Source organism: Cryptomeria japonica, chromosome 7 (assembly GCF_030272615.1).
Source record: "Cryptomeria japonica chromosome 7, Sugi_1.0, whole genome shotgun sequence".
In the NCBI taxonomy this organism is placed as follows: Eukaryota; Viridiplantae; Streptophyta; class Pinopsida; order Cupressales; family Cupressaceae; genus Cryptomeria; species Cryptomeria japonica.
Genome location: NC_081411.1, coordinates 180,117,663 through 180,139,097, shown reverse-complemented (window position 1 = coordinate 180,139,097; position 21,435 = coordinate 180,117,663). Strand labels below are relative to the sequence as shown.

Here is a 21,435-nt window from a genome sequence, read left to right as displayed (position 1 = left end):
ATTTCGTCCAGGTTGAAGAAATAAAAATGGCAGACAAGTTCAACAAGGTTCAAGGGTAGAATGGCAGACGATTAGTTAAAATGTGGAAGAAATTTAAGCAGGATCAATTTAAAAATTGTCCAAGAAAAATTGTTCGACAAATATTAACTCCTACCGAGGGTTAACTAACTCATGGCAAGGGTTACTCAACTCCTCCCTAAGGTTAAGCTTATTCATGCACCAAAAATGTCTAACAATTTTTAAAGTGCACCTCATGTCCAAGCTAGAAATTTTTTCCAAGTCTACTTTAAAAACATGGCATAAGGAAGATGTGCAAAATTCGCCAAAGCTTGAGAAAGAATGTAGGGCACACTTGAAGATGGCATAGAATAAAAAAATATATAAATTTCCTAGTTGGCAATAAAAGACGATATGGCATTCCAAGAGAATTAAAAATGGCAAGTAAGATGACATGGCAATTAAAGTCAAAGAAAAGAAAAAATTAAAGAAAAAATTTTAAAAATTTAAAAATAAAATATTGTGCCATGCCTTCCTCAAATTCGAATTTCTAGAAGGAGATTTAAAACAAATAAAACTTTCTAAAATATGATGGAAGCTTCTAAGGATAAATTCCAACTTCTTAGAGGGAGGATAAAACAGTAAAACTTTCTAATTTTTGAGAATCTTCCAAGCTTCCTTCTAGAAGAAGGCAAAGGGTTTCAATTTTCTAAAGATAGAATAAAACACAAAGCTTCTAGAAATTGCTAAGAAGCTATAAAGACATGATGCCCATTCATTAATACTTTGTTTGCCAAGAAGAAGTTTGTATAGCAAAGAAGGAAGCATCAAAACTCTGTCAAAATTCGCTAAAGTTGAGAGAAGCTAGTAGTTTCAATGCATGATCAGATTATCCAACTTCAAAATTTGCCATGTCTACAGGTTTGGAAATCAAAGTGAACAGCTCTTAGGTATAAAGATTATTAGATTCATGCCAAAATCTGATCATATTATCAGACACCTTTGCAGAAGTAAAATAAATTCAAGGGTTTGAAGAAAAAAAAATCAAATTCTTCAGAGGAAGCAGCTCCAAAATCCAACTAGATTATCAAATTTTCAGAAGAATTTGGATGAGAAATAAAGCAAAATCGAGGGTTTGGATAAAATAAGTTTGATATTCTCCTTAAATTCACCATTGATAACAATTTGAAGGAGAAAATTCTACCTTGAACATCTCCAAAAGGAAGAATAAAGAAGGTCCAAGGGTTTGAAAGGGACATTCAAAAGGTTCAAGTTCGCCATCACCAAGGTTTGTTGATAAAATTCCGAGTTTACCATTGATCATCCTTGAATCTACCTTGGGAAAAGAATTCAAATCTGCACATAGATTTCCCAGAAATCTTTCAAATCTGCCCAAAAAAAAAAAAAAAAATCATCCAAGATCGTCCAAGACAGCAAATTGAAAGTGGACTTGCCCGAGGAAGAATAAATTCTGCCCTGTCAAAAAAAAAGTAATCTAAATTCACATTGTCAAACTACTGCTATCACGGTCAGAAAGGAAATTTTAATCATTTCCAAACCCTCCTTAGAAGAGGAAGATTGTTTATATCCGATATACATGTGATAACCTTCCAAGTTTGAAGTGAAGCATCAACCAAAATCTGTCCAAAGATGTGTAAAGTCCGCCCTTTCATATCCAAGAAAGAAAGTCATCCAAAATTTGCTGAGGAATAAGACATGTCTAAAGATTTTGTCCGAAAAAACTAAGCACAAAATTTGAGCAAATAAAAAAATTGTCCAAGGACATGTGAACTTCGCCCTGCCAAGCGGAAAGCCTTCGAGCATGCCAAACAATCCAAAGCATGAAATTTTTCTTTCCAAGAACAAGATGGCTTGACAGATTGGAAGACAATTTGTCCGATCATACTTCCGAAGCCTGCCAAGATGACATGACAAAGAGCAAGACAAATTGTTTGATTATATTTCCGAAATGTGCCAAGGACAAGAGGACATGTGACTGTCCAAACTTTTCCGATCCATAAAAAATGAAGGATGATTGTCCAAGAATATTCCAAGTCCGAGGACAAGCCAATTGACATGAAGCATGCCAAGACATAAAGACTGACACAAATTTGTTCCAAGACACAAACCTTAATATGTCAGACACACTCAAGTTCCTGGTTTAAGACAGCCTAAGAGGGAGAAAACATAAATTGGCACATTCACAGTCAAGACATAAGACAGGACTGAAAATTGTCCAAGCAAGTTGATCAAACTCAGACATGAATTTGTCCGAGGCATAAATGAAATATGTGAAGATGTCGGATCACAAACCTCAAATTTGATCTATTAGACAAGAAGACCATCAAGCCGGCACGCTATGAGGAAAGACTAATTTCGATCTAGCAATGATTTCCGTCGATCTGGCAATGATTTTCGTCGATCTGGCAATGATTGCTTGTAAAAGAAATATCACAAAAATGATGTGCGCCAGGGACTTCCGTGTCGTTGTAGTATAGTGGTGAGTATTCTTGCCTGTCACGCGGATGACCGAGGTTCGATCCCCGGCAACGGCGCCAAATGTTTTCCCCATAGGGTGTCAGGTTAAGACATTGCATAAATGACAGAAGTACACAGAATATATGGAACTCACAAGTATTCTATTGATTCATAATAAGCCAGTACATACAATGATAGCAACATGTTCGACTACAATAGCATGTCCAAAGACTAGAAACAGATACAATATAAAGGAGTCTGGTCAATTACCCGGTGCCAATTGCCGACAACCGACGGGTTAACTCCCGACGCTAACACAATTTACCTTAACGCTTAATTACCCGACAACAATGGCATAGTGAGTCATTAATTGTTGGTGGACGTTTTGACCAAGTGGTGGCTCATTCATTGCATGAAGGTTGCCATGTTTAAGGTGTTAGTGGAACATTAATGCATAGTGGGCAATTTGAAAATGTAATGGGCATTTAATGCATCATGGACGCCCTTTTTGGGAACAAAGGGTAATTAAATATGTAGTGGGGGAGATTCTTCATTGATGACTATCCGCATTACTTGGTGCCACATTTTGGGAATCTTTGGTCAAACCCTAATTAGGGTTTTGCATGGCAAATAGAAGCCATTGATTTGAATGTAATCCAGGTCATCCATTTTCTTTTTGGGGCCTATAAAAGGGGTTCACCCCTTCATTTGTAAAGGGAGGGAGAATTTGTAAGAAATTGTTGTTTAAGCTATCAAGATAATAAAAGTGATTCATTGATTTTGGTGATTACTTGAGTTGTTTTGAAGTTGCATGGTTTCTCTTCCTCACTTAGATTAGATTTGCTTTCAAGTACTTAGATGAATGAGATTGATAGCATTGTCTTATGGTGAAATCATAAGCTCATACCTTTTGTAAGTAGATGATTTCTACTTGCAATGCAAGGTTAGACTGAGCCTTTTGAATGTGTATGTTTAACTTCAATCATCGAATGAATATTGTTCATCTTGATAATTTTCATTGGCAATATGAAAATGTTATGCACAACCTTTGAAGAGTGCACCTCTTTGCGTAGTTGTCTAATGTTGGCAAAACGAAGGGTGGTCAATTTCACTTGAACCTTTGTTATCTTTTGAGTTCCTTAGATTAGATTAGAATCCTTTCTAAACCCTTCCTATTTACTTTCCGCATTTTCATTGAGAAAAGTTCCAAAAAGGGCTATCTACTGCTAAATCATCCGTGAAGCCTCCTTGAAGTTTTAAAATTGTTGATGTGTAGCTAGGTCGGATCCTTCTAGGGCCGACCTAGTACATATGATGGCTAAGTGGCCTGTCGGCCTTAGCCATAATGATGGCATAATTTTATATGTAAATTATGTTTGGGTCTGGCCCTAAGTGGGTGGCAACATATAACTTGTAATTGTAACTTGCTATAAGTAGTGGGCAAGACCTAAACCATGTAACTTGTATATCATTTATTGGTCTGGCCCCAAAACATATAACTTATAATTCATATTGGGCATGTCCTATTTTGGGCGCCAAAATTGTTATTGTAAATACAAATTGCACAAGGCCGACCTAGTGCAATCTAGGTAGTGTAATTACATATATATACAAGTTACAATCAGCAATCATAATTGTCATTCACCTCTACGAATCTGATACAGCAGCGAATTTGTCCAAGTGTTCCCTTAAGGCAGCGAACTCAAGGATAAGGTCAGCGAACTACAATCTTGGGCAGCGAATTCATCTTTCCCTCCAGCTAAGTCAGGCGAACTATCATTCAAGGTTGGCGAACCTTGTCTAGAGGTGGTGAACTTTCAACTAGGGCTTGTGAATTCATTCTCAGGGACAGCAAGTCATATCCAGGTCAAGCATTCAGAACATTGAAGTATTTACAGCAAAGTATATCTCAGATAAGTTTGCCTAATGCGTGCCCTAATTTGAATCATGTGTGAAGCAAGATTGTAAATCCGCTACTGAGTTTAATTAATATAATCTAAGATTTTTTGTTGATGGGTTTTTCACCTCCAAGAGGGAGGTTTTCCCAGGGTACTGCTGTGTTATGTGTGTCTCATTTGTTATTTTCTGCTTACTGTTATCAGTCTGATCCTAAAATTAACATGGTATCAAAGCTAAGGTTGATTCAGTTGTGATCAGACTTTGTGATAGCAACGCTCCTACTTCACATTCTTCACGCCATTTCCAGCATTGAAGATGGTGACCAGTTTAAAGGTTGAAGATAGACTTGACGGAGCTTTGAACTTCACCTCGTGGAAGGTTAGAGTCCTTATTGCACTTGAAGAGAATGATTTACTTCAGTTTGTATAAGGAAAAGATCAGGCTGAGCCTGAAGATCAAGAAGCGAAACTCCAATTCAAGAAGAATGCAGTCGAAGCCAAGAAGATCCTGATTGACTCCGTGAAGGATCATCTTGTTCCCATCATCTCCAAGATGTCTTCAGCCAGAGATATGTTCAAGACATTGGAAGGGATGTATGAAATCAATAACACAAGTAGAGCACTTGCATTGAGACAGAAACTTCACCATGTCAAGATGGCAAAGGGAGAATCGGTCATTTCCTTCTTTATGAAGATTGCAGAATTGAGAGATCACTGCACGTAAGTCTTCTTCACTGCACGTAAGTCCCCTTGGATTACCAACAACATCAAACCAAACGAGCCTATATCCATTATAAAGTCACAAGTATGCAAATTGGAACCTTGGAATCACTATATGATCTTTCTGCAATCTTAGCATACATGGGATTTTGATCAAGAGGATAGAGTGACCATTGGTAACTTTATACCACCTTCCTTGTAATTTTTTAATTCATAGATTTATCATCTATATTTATCTCTTATTGCTCAAATTTCTATTTATTTTAATTTAAAAATTCAAACTATTTTGTTTTAGACGATAAAAACCTTTGATCAAGATTCAACGCGAGATGAATGGTGGAGAAACCCAATAGGTTATCTACATGAGGCCATGGACAAGGCCAAAGAGGTCATCTAACATTATTACAATAAAATAAATCAAACTACAAATGCCATAATTGTATAAAGATAGGACAAGCAACTCCATCAATACATACATGCAATGGCAACTGCTTGAACCCCAAAGTTTTCTTCTTCAATTCCTTTAAGGCTGGTGAAGAGATTATGGATGGATTCAATACATGTGTGGAAAAAATAACACCCAACAAAACCTTTGGAAGACAATTATTGAAGAATTGTAGATTTATAGCATTGCAGATGGGAGACTCTTTACTTCAGTCCTATGCATTCAAAGAAGAATGGCCCATCAACCATGTATTAAAAAAAAATGAGGCCTTCAGTCATCATCTTGTACATGCTAGACTTCTTTAATAAAAGCAAGTCTAGTTTATTTACAAAGTTTTAAATGTCCTTTTTGCAGATTTGAGGTGGGAAGATTATAATGCAATAACACCAAACCTTTAGAGACTAGTAATCCTTATTTTGTGTCAGCCCTAAAGTGCTTCTAAGTGTGAGAACAATCGGAGCATGTTTGAGGTCATTCACACAAAGAAGCACAAGTTGACCCAAAAGTGTCTCAAAACCTCCCCTTTTTTTTATAAAATCTTGTCTTTGTATCAAAAGGTGAAAGAGAAGGAGAAACCTGATGCAATGACTTGGTTAACCTAAACCCATACTTTGTAATGTCCCCTTTTTGTGAATGCCCTAATTTTTGCCCTAAATCACAATTTCCAAGTAAAACAAGAAATGGAATAGGGTTAGTGATATCATTTACCTGATTGAGATCCTGCAAATATGTTAGGAAAACATTTGAAACATAATTCATAAAATAAACTCTTATTATGAACATCAATTTAAATCAAAATCTAGATTTTTCCAACTAGGTTAGAAACAATAACTTAATCATAAGATATCTCTAGTTTATCAAGAAATTCAACCATAGGGGAACTAGGATAAGATGGCTTAGTAGGATGCCCAAGAGATCCTCTGCCCTGTTAAAACTTGAACAGAATATGAAAATCTGAGAACAGAAAATAAATAATGAAACACAAATGAACAAGCCCTTATCCTGGGAAAACCCTCCACCTGAGGGTGAAAACCCCAGCCCACTCAAAATTAACTTTATTATATCTCAGAAAAGAATACAATTGATGATAGTTTCATAATTCTATCAATCATAATAATATGAGTTTGATTCTTATGAATCAATCATAAAATGAACTCAGCTGATACAACTTGAATATAATCCAAAACCTTCAAATATCTGAAACTCTGTATGCAGAAGGAATATACAATATTTCTAATCTGACAAACACAATCACAAAGAAAAGAAGCCGATATATAAAACTCTCGAAGAAGAAGAAGAGAGTACGAGACAAGGAAGAATAATAATATAGCACATCGGAATTCCTAGTGAAGAGTCACACGAAAGGAGAGGGAAAGGCACGGACAGTTACACCTGGACCGACAGCCTCATCACCTTCACCGACAGCCACATCACTCCACCGTCAGCCGTAGCAACATGAAAGGTCACCGACAACAACCAAGACAATACGAGAACGGAAGCTAAAGAGCTGAAACTTAGACTAAATAAATCAGGTCACTGCATAGATGATCACTATCGCTGCTATATCTTCAACATACCTATTGTGACGTATTCACACATCGCCCCATTGCAAATGGGGACCCCTACTTTTTGCTTTCTGGGGTTTGTTTTTCTAGGCTTTAGAGTTTTGTCTGTTAGCCTTTGCTTTTCGAGTGTTGCCAGGGGGATCACCTGGATAGCAGGCTCTGCTTGAGCTAGGTCAAGTCGGTGAGTGATGAAGTCTGGAATGTCATCCTGATCTTCAAATGCCCTGAAATTTGGCTAAGTCTAGAATGTCCTGATCTTGAAATTTGGCCAAGTCTGGAATGTCCTGATCCTGAAATTTGACTAAGTCTGGAAAACTGAAGAATCCTCCAAAAACTAGATTTTGCAATATAACTCCTAGAGGTCTGAAACCACTCTCAAACATCCTGACAGTATATTATACTTAAATGTTATATTCCATAAAATGATCCTCATGGAGAGTCCAAAATATCAAATTTCGCTCCTGACCCTTCCAAAGGGTCCAAAGCGAATTTCGCTCCTAACCCTTCCAAAGGGTCCAGAGCGAAATTCTTGAAAACACTAATTTCTCCCTTAGCCAAAGTCAGGATCAAGATGGAGATGCATGAGGAAGCATCTATGTTTGCCTCCCAAGGAAGATTAGAGTTTGAAAAATCAAGAATCAAGGTCAAAACATGATTTTCGCTCCTGACCCTTCCAAAGGGTCTAGAGCGAAAATCCTTATAACCCTTCATTTTTTTTTTCTTATTTTGTCTAGGCGTTGGCTTGATGGAGGTTGAATGGGTATGTTTTTGCCTTGAGAGGGAGTTAGAAGCTTTGAAGAATCAAGATTTTAGCTCAAAAAGAGAATTTCGCTCCTGACCCTTCCAAAGGGTCCAGAGCGAAATTCCCTGTAAACTTCATTTGCTCCCTTGTTTTAGCTTGAAACCTTGCTCCTTGGATGGAAAATGATCTATATTTGCCTCTAGGAGAAAATTGAAGTTTGAAAAATGAACAATCAAGCCAAAATGGTGATTTTCGCTCCTGACCCTTCCAAAGGGTCCAGAGCGAAATTCCCTATAAACTTCATTTGCTCCCTTGTTTTAGCTTGAAACCTTGCTCCTTGGATGGAAAACGATCTATATTTGCCTCTAGGAGAAAATTGAAGTTTGAAAAATGAACAATCAAGCCCAAATGGTGATTTTCGCTCCTGACCCTTCCAAAGGGTCCAGAGCGAAAATCAACCTAAGACTCATTTCTTGCCTTATTTGACCAAATTTTGATTTGTAAGGCATCTTGAAGGGAAGAGTGGACATGCTTGGACATTGGAAATGTTTGAAAGCTTTGAAAAAATGAAGGATTCTAGCCAAGAAGGTGAATTTCGCTCTTGACCCTTCCAAAGGGTCCAGAGCGAAATTCCTTGCAAGCCTATTTTTTGACCTTGCTTAGACCACAAACCTTGTCTCTTGGGTGAAGAATGATGTTTTGTTACCTTCCAGAGCGAAAATCTTAAAATCACCTTATTTTCCTTACAAAATCAAGTCAACTTTGAGTCTTTATAGTTTGGATGAGTGTGAGGAGAGGTGTTCTTGCCCTGTTGAAGTTGATTGAGGTCAAATGATGGAGGAGATAGCTCAAACCAAGGATTTTGCTCTTGACCCTTCCAAAGGGTCCAGAGCGAAATTCCTAGAAACACCTTTTTTTTCCATTGGAGGAGGTCAAGTCCTTGATTTTTTATGGCGTGGATGGAAGTGGGATAGCATGTCTTTGCCTCTTGAGGTAATTTTGAGTTGGAGAAGTGAAGAATCAAGCCTAAATCATGATTTTCGCTCCTGACCCTTCCAAAGGGTCCAAAGCGAAAATCCTCCTAGACCTCATTTCCTTCCCTATTTGACCAAATTGTGATGTCCAAAGCATGTTGAAAGGGAAAATGGACATGATCTTGCCTTTGAGAGTGTTTGATAGCATTGAGGAATGAGGGTTTTAGCCAAGAAAGGAATTTTCGATCATGAGGGTTTTAGCCAAGAACGGAATTTTCGCTCTTGACCCTTCCAAAGGGTCCAAGGCGAAATTCCTTACAAGCCTACTTTTTGACCTTTCTTAGGCTTAAAACCTTGTTCCTAGGGTGAAGGGCGATGAGATTTTACCTTGCAATGAAGTTTCAAGATGAAAGAATGATGATTTTTGGTCAAGAATGAGATTTTCGCTCCTGACCCTTCCAAAGGGTCCAGAGCAAATTTTCTCAAAACCTATCTTTTCCCTCAAATTTATGCCAAGTCTAGTGTGGGTCAAGATTAGAGGTGTCTTTAGGCATGTCCTTGAATGGTCAACAATTATCAAGTTTGAAGGAATTAAGTCAAATGATGAAAATCGCCCTTGACCCTTCCAAAGGGTCCAGGGCGAAAATTCTTCAACCACCTATTTTCCCTTGCAAAATCAAGTCAAACTTGGGTTGGATGTGAGAGGGGAAGTGTTTTCTAGCCTTTTGAGGTAAATTCAACTTGAAATGATGGAAGAATGAGCCTAAATTAAGAAATTCGCTCCTGACCCTTCCAGAGGGTCCAGGGCGAATTTTCACCAAAACCACCTTTTTTCCAAATTTGTGACAAGACAATTGCAAACTAAAGTGAATTGGGATGGAAGAAGTCTTTAGGAGTAACTTCAAGTTGCTAGGAAACATTGAAATTGAAGGAATTGAGCCAAATCAAGAATTTCACTCCTGACCCTTCCAAAGGGTCCAAAGCGAAATTCTAAAATCCACCTTTTCCTCTCACATTTGTGCCAAGCCAGGCCTAGACAAAGATGATAGAAGCCCTTGAGATTGTCTTTGAATGGATTTTTGTCTCCGAAAAAGATTATTTTGGGCTAGAGGAAGAATTTCGCTCCTGAAATGGATTTTTGTCTCCGAAAATGATGATTTTGGGCTAGAGGAAGAATTTTGCTCCTGACCCTTCCAAAGGGTCCAGGGCAAAATTCATTATAGGTCATGTCCCTGGCCATGATTTCTAGCAAAATTCTCTTTTCTAGTCACTTTGAGGTCAAGCGAAATGTAGCAAGCATGGGAGAGGGATCCAAGGATAAGAGTCCAAGTAAACAAAGTGAAAAGAATGGAATTGAGTGAGGATAAACAAGCAAATCATGAAATTCGCTCCTGACCCTTCCAAAGGGTCCAGAGCGAAAATCTTAAAAACCATCTTTTCTTCCAAAATTTGAGCAAAGTCAAACCTGGACAAGGGTGAGAGAAGTCATTTGGATTGCCTTAGAGTGGATTTTAGTCACCAAGAATGCAAATCTTGAAGCCAAAATGAGAATTTCGCTCCTGACCCTTCCAAAGGGTCCAGAGCGAAATTCCTAGGATCACCCTTTTTTCCTTGCAAATCAAGTCAAGTTTTTGGTTTCTATGGCCTAGATAGGAGTGAGGCGATGTGTCCTTGATCTTGGAGGTGGATTGGAGTTGAAAAGATGAGGAAATAAGCCTAAAATGAGATTTTCGCTCCTGACCCTTCCAAAGGGTCCAGAGCGAAAATCCTAAAAACCATCTTATCCTCCAAATTTTGTGCTAAGTCAGGCCTAGACTAGGGTGAGAAAAGCTATTTGGAATGCCTTGGAAAGATGTTTGACCTTCAAAAGTGTGAATTTTGAGCTAAAAGGTGAATTTCGCTCCTGACCCTTCCAAAGGGTCCATAGCGAAATTCTTCATCTACCTATTTCCTCCTTGTGTCAAGTCAAGACTAGGAGTCCTAAGGCGTAGTTGAGGTTGAAATGATGTTACTTTGCCCTGCAAGATGAATTGAAGTGAAGAAAATGAATAGTTGTGACCTAAAAGGTGAATTTCGCTCCTAACCCTTCCAGAGGGTCTAGAGCGAAATTCCCAATTTCACTCAAATTGCTAATGATAGAGGTCAAGGCGTGGATCCTTGGGCTCTGGAGGAAGGTAAACTAGTGTGTGCTCGCCTTGGAAGGTATTTTGGAGAGGAAACATGATAGATTTTGTCCTAAAAAGTGAATTTCTCTCCTGACCCTTCCAAAGGGTCCAGAGCGAAATTCTTAAAAACGTCTCTTTTGCCCCAAATTTGTATCAAGATTGGTGTTGGTTTAGAATGAGGGCGTCCTTGGGCATGTAACTAAGCAAGTACGATTGCAAAGTGAGAACAATTTGAGCCAGGAATGCAAATTTCGCTCCTAACCCTTCCAAAGGGTCCAGGGCGAAATTCTTATAGGGCCTATCCCTGGGGAGAACCTTGAGCAAGCTTCATTTTGATATCTTCTTCTTGATGATTTAAGGTATAAAATGCTATGTTGAAATAAATTTATTATGTGTCCTTAATCATCTTTTGGTTTGTCTTGCAGTTAAAAGAAGACCAAGCCAAGACAAGGACGACCTTCTCCAATCCAGCATCAACAAGGACGGCCTTCTTCGGTCCAGCATCATCGGGGATGACCTCTTCCAAACCAGCATTTGAAGGAAAGGTACACCATCCATCCTGCACATCAAAGACAAAGGAGGCTAAAGCAAGGGTTCGTTGAAGAAGCAGACAATTTCAAAAGAGTTAATTAAAGTTAGCTTCTCAGCATCATCAAATTGAGCATCTACCAAGTTACAAGTGTCAGACAAGGTGGCATCCCAGTCATCACTCCTCCAATCGGATTGGTCCACCTCAGCATGTCCAAATTCAATGTACCTGACTCATTGGAGATGGCACAAATTTCGATGTACCTACCCCGATTATCCATTGGTTGATTATTCCAGAGAAGACATGTGTCCAAATAATGCAATTATTTCATTGGCCAGAATTGAGTTGTTGTAACAAACCCTAATTAGGGTTTTCATTGTAAAATCTCGGCCATTGATCTCAAGTTGATCTGAGCCATTGAATTGTATTGAGGGCACTATATAAGCCCTGGCTCCTCATTTGTAAAGGGGAATGGTTAGCTAATAGAGAATAGTTAGTAAATAGTTGATAGTCGGTGAATAAGTAGTAGAATAGCAAATAGAATAGCAATTAGAGTAGACTAGGAAGAGAAGACAAGACATTGTTGCCTTAATTGTAAAGACTTCTTTTTCATTGAAGATATGGTGAAATATGTCGTTTCGTTGCAATATGCATGGTCTCTTGTTGAATCTTCATTTTAGACGATAGATAATTAAATTGAATGAAAGAAGTTGTTGAATGCACCTGTGTGGAACCCATCTAATCCATACCACTAGCCTCTTACTAATTGTAAGTGCGCCCTGCGTGGTCAACTGGCATAAAATGAGCTTAATCTCAAGTCGTTACACGTCTATTGTTCATGCATTAACTTGAATGATGATCAGTATCTGATGGTGTCCGATTTGAATATATTTGAAGCATCCCCCAAAAGATCGCACTAAGTTGGTGTTGAATTGTTCAACTTGATGGTGAGACTCAGCCCAGTAGGACTCCACCTAGTCGTCCATCCATCTTCTCGCATTCTAGGTAGTAGAGTAGACTTCCTGAACCCTGCATCTTTTGCCATTTGTTTGTCTTCCAGTTAGTGATAGGACTTGGGATTCCAGCTAATCAGACGTCCAGGTCATCGAGTGTAAGTCCCCTTGTGATTCCAGCAAAATCACATCATACCACAGAGAGCTTATCCACGAGTAGAGAACCTACATACAAGAACCTTGGAGTTGCCTCGACTGATCCTTCGGCGAGATCTTCAGCAGTCGGGAAACTTTTCTCAAGAGAGGATAAGGTACCTTTAGGTATTTTATTCTGTGTTCGCATGTGCATAAAAAACACATCAACAATACCCTAGGCCCAAGAGTGGATATTCCATCCATCTTGGCCTCATATGGCCCTTTGCCATTCATATGAGCTAGTGTACCTAGTGAGGTGTCCTATAACCATTTCCCATTCATCATACCATCCTACTCCATTCCCTATGATTGGACTCCTTAGTCTATTGATCAACCATGATAGAGGGTTGAGGCGTGTTTACAATAGGGTGTCCCAAGAGTCCTTCCCTTCTAAGCCCAAGGGCAGAGCACTCCTTGCACCCCCTTGGCCTCATGGGAGTAACGGTCAACCACCATGAGGTGGCATACTTAGAAGAGGACCTCATCACTGTTTCCCCTCCTTGTAATCCCTTACTACCCCTATCATGGCTGATTGTAGCATTTAGACAAGCATATAAAGAATTTCACATTATGGTATATACTCTATATATATGTAAGAAATCATATATTAATAGTATATTCCTAGATTATATATACATTGTTCAAAAATGAGCAATCATAATTTAGATTCATTATGCTATGTATATCGCAAAGAGTTTGATACCAAATTGTAGTTATAATATAAAACTTCTGTATGCCTGAATCTGTTATCAATATCAGATCTGATTCTCTTCAATTGAATGAATTACTTTGATTGTATGACTTGAAGTATTGGTGAGTGATATTTAAGTGATGGTTGATTAGGTGATTGAAGAGTGATGATGTAATGAATGTTGGTTTCATATATTGGCGAATGATTGAACGAATGCTGATTTGATAGTATGAGTTGCTGATTGATTGTTTGCTTGATTTGATAATTGATGATTGCTTTTGCGGATCCATGAGTGATGAGTGATGATTGAGTCTGTGATCCTTGAATGCTTGGAATAATCACTCCTTTATACTTTATTGGTGGAAGCGTCACCGCCTTTCATAGGAATTGAGGCACCACCTTTCATAACAAATGAGTCACCACTTTTCATTGCTGCCTTTGAGAATAATATATTATTCTCCAATTGATCACCCTTCCATCTCTTCCTCATATGAACCTTCTTCCCTTTATATCTTCCCATGTGAGGGAGAGGTCACATCCCTCCATCATGCCTGCCCTTTGGCAATAGACACAGCCTTTCACAATTTCCACCCTTTGAAATAGTACAAAATTCTTGCCCTTTGGAAGAGTCACTTCCTTATCTATTTCCCATTCCTTTCTTCTCCCATAATCCTTCCTTGATTCACATGCTTCATTCCTTTCTTGCCTCTCCTTCTCCCTTTTCAAATGATCTCTTCTTCCTCTTATATCTCATGTTTGAGGGAGTCACAACTTTCCATTTCATGCCCTTTGACCATTTATTAAACTTACTAAATTTTAATTATCTCAATTTTATTGTTTTATATTTTAATTTTATTTTTATTTTTATTCTTTTATATTTTAATTTTATTATTAGTATTAATTATTAAATCCTATTTCAAAATGGGGACATTACACACTCTGATAGAATTGTCAAGGATCTAAAACCAATGTTTGCCAAGAAGGAGATTGCAGATTTTGAGATGGAAGCAACAAAGGAGTTAACAAGAGTAAAAGAATAAGGGGAAGCGAAAGCATTCGAAGGAGGTTGGATGGGATGATAACATGCTTGAGGAGGAACCTTTGTTTTCCGATTGCCTTGTGAGGAACCTTAGGGGAAGGAGTAAATTGTGTACTATTTTATGGCTTTGTAATTTTCTATAATAATGATCAATCATCATATAATATTATAATGTGGATTGTATTATTTTGTAATGTCCCTGTTGGGGTATATCTGATTTTTGCCCATAGTAACAATTCCAAAAACATAATTTGTTTAAAAATTATATTCTATAATTAAACCATCTAATAGACTAATAACTATTGAACTTTTAAAGCAAATAAGCAATTTACATTTAAGAAATGATAAAAAATATCTCCTATTTGGATCCATTCTACAGTTTCCACTCCCAATAACCAGCCATAGTAGGGATTGGAGGGGAAAGCGTGATAGGGCACCCGGAGACTGTTCATCATAACTACGCCCAAGGGCGCAGAACATCCAACTAAGATAATTCGACCCCTTGGCCCACAAACAGCAGGAACTCCTGTACATTCAACATGGGGTGGTGTGCTTACATTGTGCAAACCGGTCTGCTGCCTCTTCCTAACATGTTTCCTTCAATTCCACATATGATTGCTTGCAGGGCAATGAATAGATTAATTTGTTAATTATAAGAATCTAAATAGATTAGCAAATCTCATTAATAACTAGATCAAAGATATATAAAACATTATATATGTATATAATATATCCATCCACATTGCATACCATTCACTTGCTAGATCACAGGTCTCCTGTTTACTGATTGTAGATTTACATATAACATCTATCTCCAACTTAAGTTATGGCCTAAATAGCCCTCAAAGCGGACGAATGGTCAAATCTCTCACCTCCCCCCTTGAGAGGTGTCTTCTCCCAACTAATCGCTGCCTTCTTTAACTAATCATATGCCTCTTCATTGGCATCATGGCTGTTGGTAATTGCTATGCTTAAGCATTGGTTAAAGATCAGAGATTGCAGAAAGTGGAGACTCTTTGCAGAAAGGAAAAGTATCATCCCTTGTGTCACTGTAGGCTTCAGATCAGAAAATTGTGAAGTCTTATCAATAAGACAATTTTTCTCAGCAACGGCAATACTCAACCTTGGCATGAAAAAGGCCGTGTGTGTGCATGCGTGTGTGTGTGGATTCGTTTAATATTTTGTTTTCTTGTTGCTTAAGGACAATTGAGAGACTGTTTTATGGCAGGGGCATGACATATTTTTCAGTTTGAAACTAACAGATAATATACATATTTGTTCTTTAAATTCATTTTTATGCTTTTTAACAGCAACTTGCATGTTATTTAACTTTATTTTATGAATTTATTTATTTTTTAATATGTCAAATTTTGCCAAGTGCAGAATCCAAGTTGACATTTTAAGCCTTAAAAATTAAATTTAGAAAAATTAAAACTATACTTGAAATGAATGTGTTTTCAATTACTATTATGTGCATTTCAATAATAAAAATATGTTCTCACACTTGAGGTATTCTTTAATGTTTAGTATTTGTGTCATATATCAATTGTTTACTGTAGTCTAGATAATTTATTCAATTTAATTCTTGAACAACTTTGACTCCCCTTCCATGTCATGCATGCAATAATAATTGGTTTAGACTTTGAAGAGGTTTGACTGCTTCTTCCTCCACTCCCTGCATATGCTCACTAACCCCCCACCAATGCCAACTCCAAGTAAAAAGTGCCAACATATGATTATAACACAGCCCCACAACTTCTTGCCTGTTGTCATGTCTGTAGATGCATCTAACAATGCAAACCAGATTGTATCAGGTGCCTTGACATACTTGTACAATGTAGACACATCAGAAGCTCTCAAGAGCCAAGCTTTCAGATCTATAAATGCCATCAAGGTAAACTTTCCTACCCTGTTTCACGATATAATTGTGTGTCTCAGTTCAAATTCTTACCAAGTCAAATTCAATTTGTTGGGGGCCAGGGTTGTACACCTTGTTGGACAATGGGCTTTTATACACCAATTTGATGTCTTGCTCAGTGATGACCAAAAACACTACCTTTACGTGTATCATTCAGAAATAAACATTGAAAAACCACTGTAAAACCATACTTATGGAGGTCAGAAAGTGAAATACAGGAATTCTAGTGGAATGGGTTGAAACTTATAAGGTAATATGTAACCTTTTGTGATTCAATATTGCCAAAGAACTCCTTAAGTCTATCTTTATAAGAGAAAGTTGACATATATCTCTGAAAGCCTTCTTTAAAAGTGTTTAAACTATTTTTTTCAATTCTGCAGAATGTGAGGTTACATAAAACATGGCACCAAGCAGAGCTCTCAAATTATATTTCAAGATATTTTTGACAAGTTCAATTTTTGGTGATCCAGTACTAAGTAAAAAATTGAACACTTAGACTTGTTCTTGTAACTACTTTCAGACTAAAAAATGCATTACGTGGATCCCAACATCTGTTTGTTAGCAGAACTATTCCAAAGGTAGACCTATTTTCTTATGATTTAATACTATCAAAAAACTCCTGTAATATACCTAACTAGGGGTAATAGAAAAATGACAAAAACTTCTGCAAACTAGGGCCCAGAATATCTGAAAATTTACTCGCATAAAAATATTTTCATAACCACCCTGAATTCTGATCAGATCTGAGAACTGATTTAAAACTAAAAGATAGAGAGTTCTGATTAATGCTGGGTTCCAAAAAAAATCACAACATAAACCTTTGACTACCCAGAATTTTCAGAAAAGCATTTGACTGATTTTTCTTTAATTTTTCCTGAGATAGAGACAAATAAATAAGCAGATCTACTCACAAAAATACCTCAGAATTATTTCTGGGTTTTACCAAACCCTAGATGTCCAGAGATGGCAGCGCTAGGCTTCCAAAATGACTGCAAAACAGTCTACCCAACTGCTCCTTGACAGCCGTCCCACAAATTGATCATAAATGGGTAAAAACAACTGAAGATGATCACCAATCTGAAGCTTGTTCACTGTTATCTTCCTCTGTTTTGGCCTCCAACCTGATCTGTACTTGCAGCTCTGAATGATAGTGAGCTAGGGCTTCACAAACCTAAGGTTATTCCGCCAAAACACACTCTTCTGCCTAGGGTGAGCCCGTGTGTCACACCAAAAACAGGGATACTCAAGGTTTTAACTCCTCAAGCCAAGTTGCTGTAGCAATACTCAGAATAACTCATCACATAATGCTCTTAAAATGAGCCCTTAGGGTGTTTTATAATAACTCCTAAAAAGATGAATCAATCTCCGCATGTGAAGACCGAAGATTCTCTATTCCAGATCAATGCCATATCAAGTTCCATCGCCCTGCCAGATGAAGCTGAAATGAAATCCATCTTGGTTAAATTTGAAGAATTTAAATCCAATGAGGAGGAGAAAGATGAATAAAGTGTCCCCTTTTTGACACTTAGTTTTTCCTTGTAGATGCATTTTTAATGTAGTTGCATTTTTAGATGATGTAAGTCTTCTCGCAGCTGCATGTTCCCTTTATGTTGTAGTTGTAGTCAAGTGGGACTGTGCAGTTGAATTAGTCAATTGTGCCCACCTTTTTCTCCTTTTCTCTCCTATATATAGAGGAGCCTCATTTGTAAAAATTTATCTTTTATTTATGCTAAGCAAGACTCTGACGAATTTTTGCCCCAACTAAGACTTTGAGCTTTTTGTTGTGAAGATTCAATCAAGCAAATCCAAGGCTCCAAAATAAAAACCTAAAATGTGCACCAATAAGAACTCTTGAAGCTGCGGCCCACCTTGGCTTTTGTCACATGTTTTAATTGAGTCACTTAAGCACATAAAAGAGGGGACAACTTAAGTCCCTTGGCTAGGCATCACTTAAAATTTCCTTAAAAAGACGTGCCCAACTTAAAATAACTTAAGTCCACTTAAGTTGCATCAAAAGACGTGCACTCAACTTAAAATTAGAAATTAAAACAAGCCAAAGACATCTTACCCAATGATGCCCTACGTCCTCTTCCTCTTGGGTAATCCAAGGAAAGGACAGCCAAATTACAGCTAAGTGTCTTGATTTGAGTTGGGGACATTACAACTCCTTAGCGTCATCTTGACAGGAAATGATTCATATCTGTCTCTTAAAAATGTGTTTCTCGAGAAATGTCCTTTTTCTGAAAGCCTGCTTTACGACTGTTTGATGCTTAAACTAGCTTTTCCAATTCTGCAAAGTGTGTGTTATTGCTTATTAGTATAAAACATAGCACCAAGCAGCCATCAAAACACACTTTGAGAATGTTTTGAAAAGTTAAACTAACTACAATATTGGTTTGTTTGCTTTGTGCAGGCAATGTTAGGGATTTCATTCCCTTTTTTCCCTTTGGAAATACATGACAATGAATGAAATTAAACTACAACCACTTATATCTGTTTTGTAACTATTTTCAGAGCAGAAAATGCATTACATAGGTCCTAACGCAGCATGTCTCCTTGCATCACAACACCATTAGCAGAGGTTTTGGCTAAGTTTAAAGCGTCATGAGAGTTTGGTGTACAATGTTATACTTTTTATTCAAGTTTTCTGCTCAGAAAACTTAAAACTTCTTCAAATAACTGAGTCTTGATTTACTCGTGGACAAAGTCAAAATTCAATCTTCATCTGCACAAGCTGGCTTGCTTCTTCTAAAGTATATTCCATCAAGACCCAATTTGTCGGAGAATAGGGAAACACAAAAATGCCAAAAAAGGAACATTGCTTTTAAATAATAAAATTTTGCATAAGTATCAAATGATTGATCTATAGACACATATGACACGTTGGAAGGTTGCAGCAAGAATTGCTTTTTGGTTCACACCACCTTGTGAAAGCTTAGAACCAGAAAAGTATAATGCTTTATAGTTTCTAAACATAGGACGCCCAAAAAAATAAGTGCAAGGCATTTGTGTTTATGAACCAAAGGATTGTATTGTAATGGTATAGAATTACATAAGAGTAAACCCTGTTGGAACCCCCATAGTACAATAAAGGCAGCCAATCTGACCGACTAGTTTTGAATCCCCATACCACAAGAACAGAAGCCCATAACCTTAAGAATATGTTTTGAAGATTGTGGTAAATATGAAAAAAGGGTATACCTGTATACTGTAAGCTGTAAGCTGTAACTGTGCAATCCAAAGTACAGTCACCACCGAATCACAATAAGATGAACTGCTGTCTCGGTGTCAGACCCTAAGCAGGCTAGATTAACACTTTGAAGTCCAGCATGAATGGTCGAGTGATGAGGTGAAGATTGCCATGATCATGGCCATGGGTCGAGCTCCACTGGGTATGTACTCCCACTAATAGCAAAGGAAAAAAACCAGATGAGACTGGATTCAAGCCCCAGACAGATTTTTGGAGGAATGGAATGAATAGCACAAAGATTATTATCCTAAAAGTATCCTGAGCTTGATAAACACTCCCAAGAAGGTCTGAGCCTTTGCCATTTTACCAATTAAAAACCAGATGAACCTGAGTCAAGTTCCTGACAGATTTTTGGTGGGATTAAAATGAATACTCCTAAGACAAAGATTCTCATCTTAAAAGCATCCTCAGCTTGATAACGCTCTCCGTAGAGGGTATGAACCTTTAACAATTTACATTTAAAAAACCCACAATCTTGCAATGGTAGGTCAAATGAATGACATGAAGATTGGATTTAAAAGGATTCTTAAAAACCCTGAACACCCTCCCTCCTGGCCCCGCGCATATCTGTACAAAATACTTCATTAAAGAGAGAGTATCAAATTCAAGAAAATGGGTTAGGTGTTCTGACACCTCTCGCTTGATGGTAATACCGTGAGTTATCCAAAACCAAAAAGCACATTTTATATGCCTAAAAACGTCATGAGACATCTGAAAAGGAAAATATTACAACCAGCAGATATTAAGATTTGATTTTAAAGGTGGGTTAGGTTTATTCAAGCTCAATGAAAACTGGATTACTAATGTTTCACTATATTTCAAAAAAATAATCAACCTTCAGTTTTAAAAAATGAGTATTGAAGGTGGTTTCCATGTTTATTGAAATCTCCAAAAACACAACGATGCATGTTTCACTGTGTGGTCATGATTTGCAAGCATTTCTTCACACGGCTACTGGGCATATTATTAAAAAATTAGACCTAAAAAAAGGACAAGAATTAGATACCTGTAAATCTTCCCGCAGGCTCTCAATTTCTGCTTCTTTCTTTCCTATCAAATCATTTGCCAGGCGCAAATCCCTCATCTTCTGAAAGCTCAGAAAGCTGACCAGAGCAAACGCCAAAAGTATGAGAAGAAGTAAGTACGATGGAGCTCTTGTCTTGTACGCGGCCATTGCTATGTCCCTGCAATCAATCAATCACAAGTGATTCTTCATGAACCTATTCACACCATCCAGTTTGTTGCATGTCGCTAGAGTGCGCACGGAACATGAAGAGGTCATAACACCCATAGTCATTATTGTGAAGGTAAGACTCGTAATATGCGCCATGCATACAGGAAAAATAATAGTTTAAAGAATGGCTACCCTTTTGATACACTCGTAATATGCGGTATGCATACAGGAAAAATAATAGTGTAAAGAATGGCTACCCTTTTGATATGAAAACTCCCAGCTCGCCCACCCATACCAATCAAGCCACCAACTTAGCGAAACACTACCATGTAGTTTAGTGGCACTTGCTTGTAATGTTCTGAAATATCTTCAAGCAACGACACCTAATAAGTTAGGCTCAAAAGGTGAGGATTATGGATATCCTTAAGACGGACGCAAGAACCCAGTTCGTATGTTTCTTTCTTGCAGGCGCTATGCACATACCCTAAGTTGTATCATTGTTAAAAACAATGAATGTTGTTTTCAGATATTTGGTTGGTTTATTTGGTTATTTATTATATGGGTTAAAGAGGTATTTTTGTTGGGAATGGGTTTGAAGAATAATGTGGTTGTTGATTTAATTAGACATATTAAAAATAAAAAAGAGATCTAATTCGAACATATTGATCTACAAATCAATGAGTTCCAAATCAATCATCATGT

At 37.6% G+C, this 21,435-nt stretch overlaps 1 protein-coding gene across 2 annotated transcripts in view; it reads right to left on the bottom strand.

Annotated features, from left to right (window-relative positions):
- The window catches only part of LOC131048458 (uncharacterized), a 36,658-nt gene extending 15,455 nt beyond the window's left edge, over window positions 1-21,203 (bottom strand). Inside the window, exons 1-2 of one of the 2 annotated variants that reach the window (XM_059207959.1) lie at window positions 20,991-21,203; window positions 20,566-20,810 (exon numbers count right to left, since the gene is read on the bottom strand). In XM_059207959.1, coding sequence (XP_059063942.1) covers window positions 20,566-20,733 — 168 coding nt within the window. In that variant the 5' untranslated portion in view covers window positions 20,734-20,810; window positions 20,991-21,203. The remainder of the gene's footprint in view (window positions 1-20,565; window positions 20,811-20,990) is intronic. The other variant, XM_059207960.1, reaches the window with a different exon arrangement.
- Between the last annotated feature and the right edge of the window lie 232 nt (window positions 21,204-21,435).